A 1,505-nucleotide genomic window follows, 5' to 3' on the forward strand; every position below is an offset into this window, starting at 1 on the left:
TGGGGGTTATGGGGGGCTTACAGGGGAGCCCTGGGGGGGGTCTTGAGGGGCTTTGTGGGACTGGCAGAGACTCTTGGGGGTTTGCAGGGTGCTGGGGGGTTGTGAGGTTCCCTAGGGTGTGGGGGGAGACCCTGAGCTGGCTGTGGTGGGGCATATTGGGAGGACTCTAGAGGCTGTAGGGAGTTTCAGACCCCCCTGAACTCTGCCCCACTCCCCTCCCTCCAGTGCGCATGGCTCACTCTGCACCACCGGCGAGACGGCTTCGCTTCGCCGCTTCCACCTGGGCCGCATGGACTTGGTCAGGCCGCCGGCCGCCCCCTGCCTTGCGCTGGCCCTCGCCCTTGACGCACCCCACAGCTCGGTATGGCCCCGGGGCCCAGCACTACCCCAGATCCCCTCTAGCCAGTGGACTGTAGACTCCCCCCCAACCATGGCCAGAAACCCTCCTTGAAACTTAGCACAATGGCCGAACCCCGCCCCCCCCGGGGTCCCCCTATGGCTAAAGACCCCTCCATGCCCCAGAACCACCCCATGGCTGGAGAACACCTTTGAGCCCCCCATGGCCATAGATGCCTCCCTTTCCTGAGCCAGAGACACCCTACATGGCCAGGGAACCCCTGTGGGACCCCCCCAACATCCCCCCCTTCCTCTCCCTCCAGGATGAGAACCTCCTGGCTTTGCTCCGGGAGGCTGTGCAGAGCCAGAGTGACCGCACTGACCAGGTGAGACACCCCCCACCCCTCCACCTTGGGGCTGGGACCTGGAAAACTGGGGGAGGGGCGCAGAAGGTGATAGGACCCAGGTGTCTGGGCAAGGAGGAACCCAAGTGTCCAGGGCTGGGCCAAATGGCAGGTGGGCAGGGAGGGGACTAGGCACTGGGGCGGGGCAGGACAGGGGCTGGCAGGATGGACAGCAAGGAAACAAGGTGTCTGGGCCACCATGTTCAGGTGCTGGCAGGGCAGGGCGTGGACGGGCACCTGCTGGGACTGCGGTTGGCGGCTATTGCAGATGGGCAGCGCTTGCCCGAGCTCTTCATGGACCCGGCGTTTGCCCTGGCCACACACTGGCGCCTGCTGACCGGACAGGTATCTTCCCCCCTCCCCCCCAGCCCTCCCTGGTGGGGGGGGGCTCTTGATGGAGTCTTCCAGGGGGTCTCTGGGGGTGGAGGACCTCGGGTGGGGGGTACTGGGATTGGAGGGGTCGGGGGAGGGGAACTCTGAGGAGGTCTCCAGGGACTCTGTGGGGTGGTCTGGGGAGATCCAGGAGGTCTCGGGATTCAGGGAGTCTCTCAGGGGAGGAGAGGTCTTGGGGGAGTCTCAGTGTTGTGGGATACTTGGGGGCTGAGGGGCTTCAGGTTGTGGGGAGGGCTCTTAGCAGTGGGGTGTTTCTGGGGGCAGGGGTCTTGGGAGGTCATTCATGGTGTCTCAAGGGGGACTCTGGAGGGGTCCCAAGGTTGAGGGCGTCAGGGGCAGGGGGATCTCGGGGGTAGAGATTGCTGGGAGGTT

At 65.2% G+C, this 1,505-nt stretch overlaps 1 protein-coding gene across 1 annotated transcript; it reads left to right on the plus strand.

The window, feature by feature from the left end:
- Positions 1-203: 203 nt before the first annotated feature.
- LOC112548177 (carnitine O-acetyltransferase-like) lies at positions 204-1,220 on the plus strand. The gene is made up of 3 exons (XM_025192939.1): positions 204-361; positions 660-722; positions 948-1,220. Exons 1-3 carry the CDS (start codon positions 290-292, stop codon positions 1,218-1,220), a joined length of 408 nt encoding a protein of 135 aa, XP_025048724.1. The 5' UTR covers positions 204-289.
- Positions 1,221-1,505: the final 285 nt, after the last annotated feature.

Source organism: Alligator sinensis, unplaced genomic scaffold (genome assembly GCF_000455745.1).
Source record: "Alligator sinensis unplaced genomic scaffold, ASM45574v1 scaffold184_1, whole genome shotgun sequence".
Taxonomy (NCBI): Eukaryota; Metazoa; Chordata; order Crocodylia; family Alligatoridae; genus Alligator; species Alligator sinensis.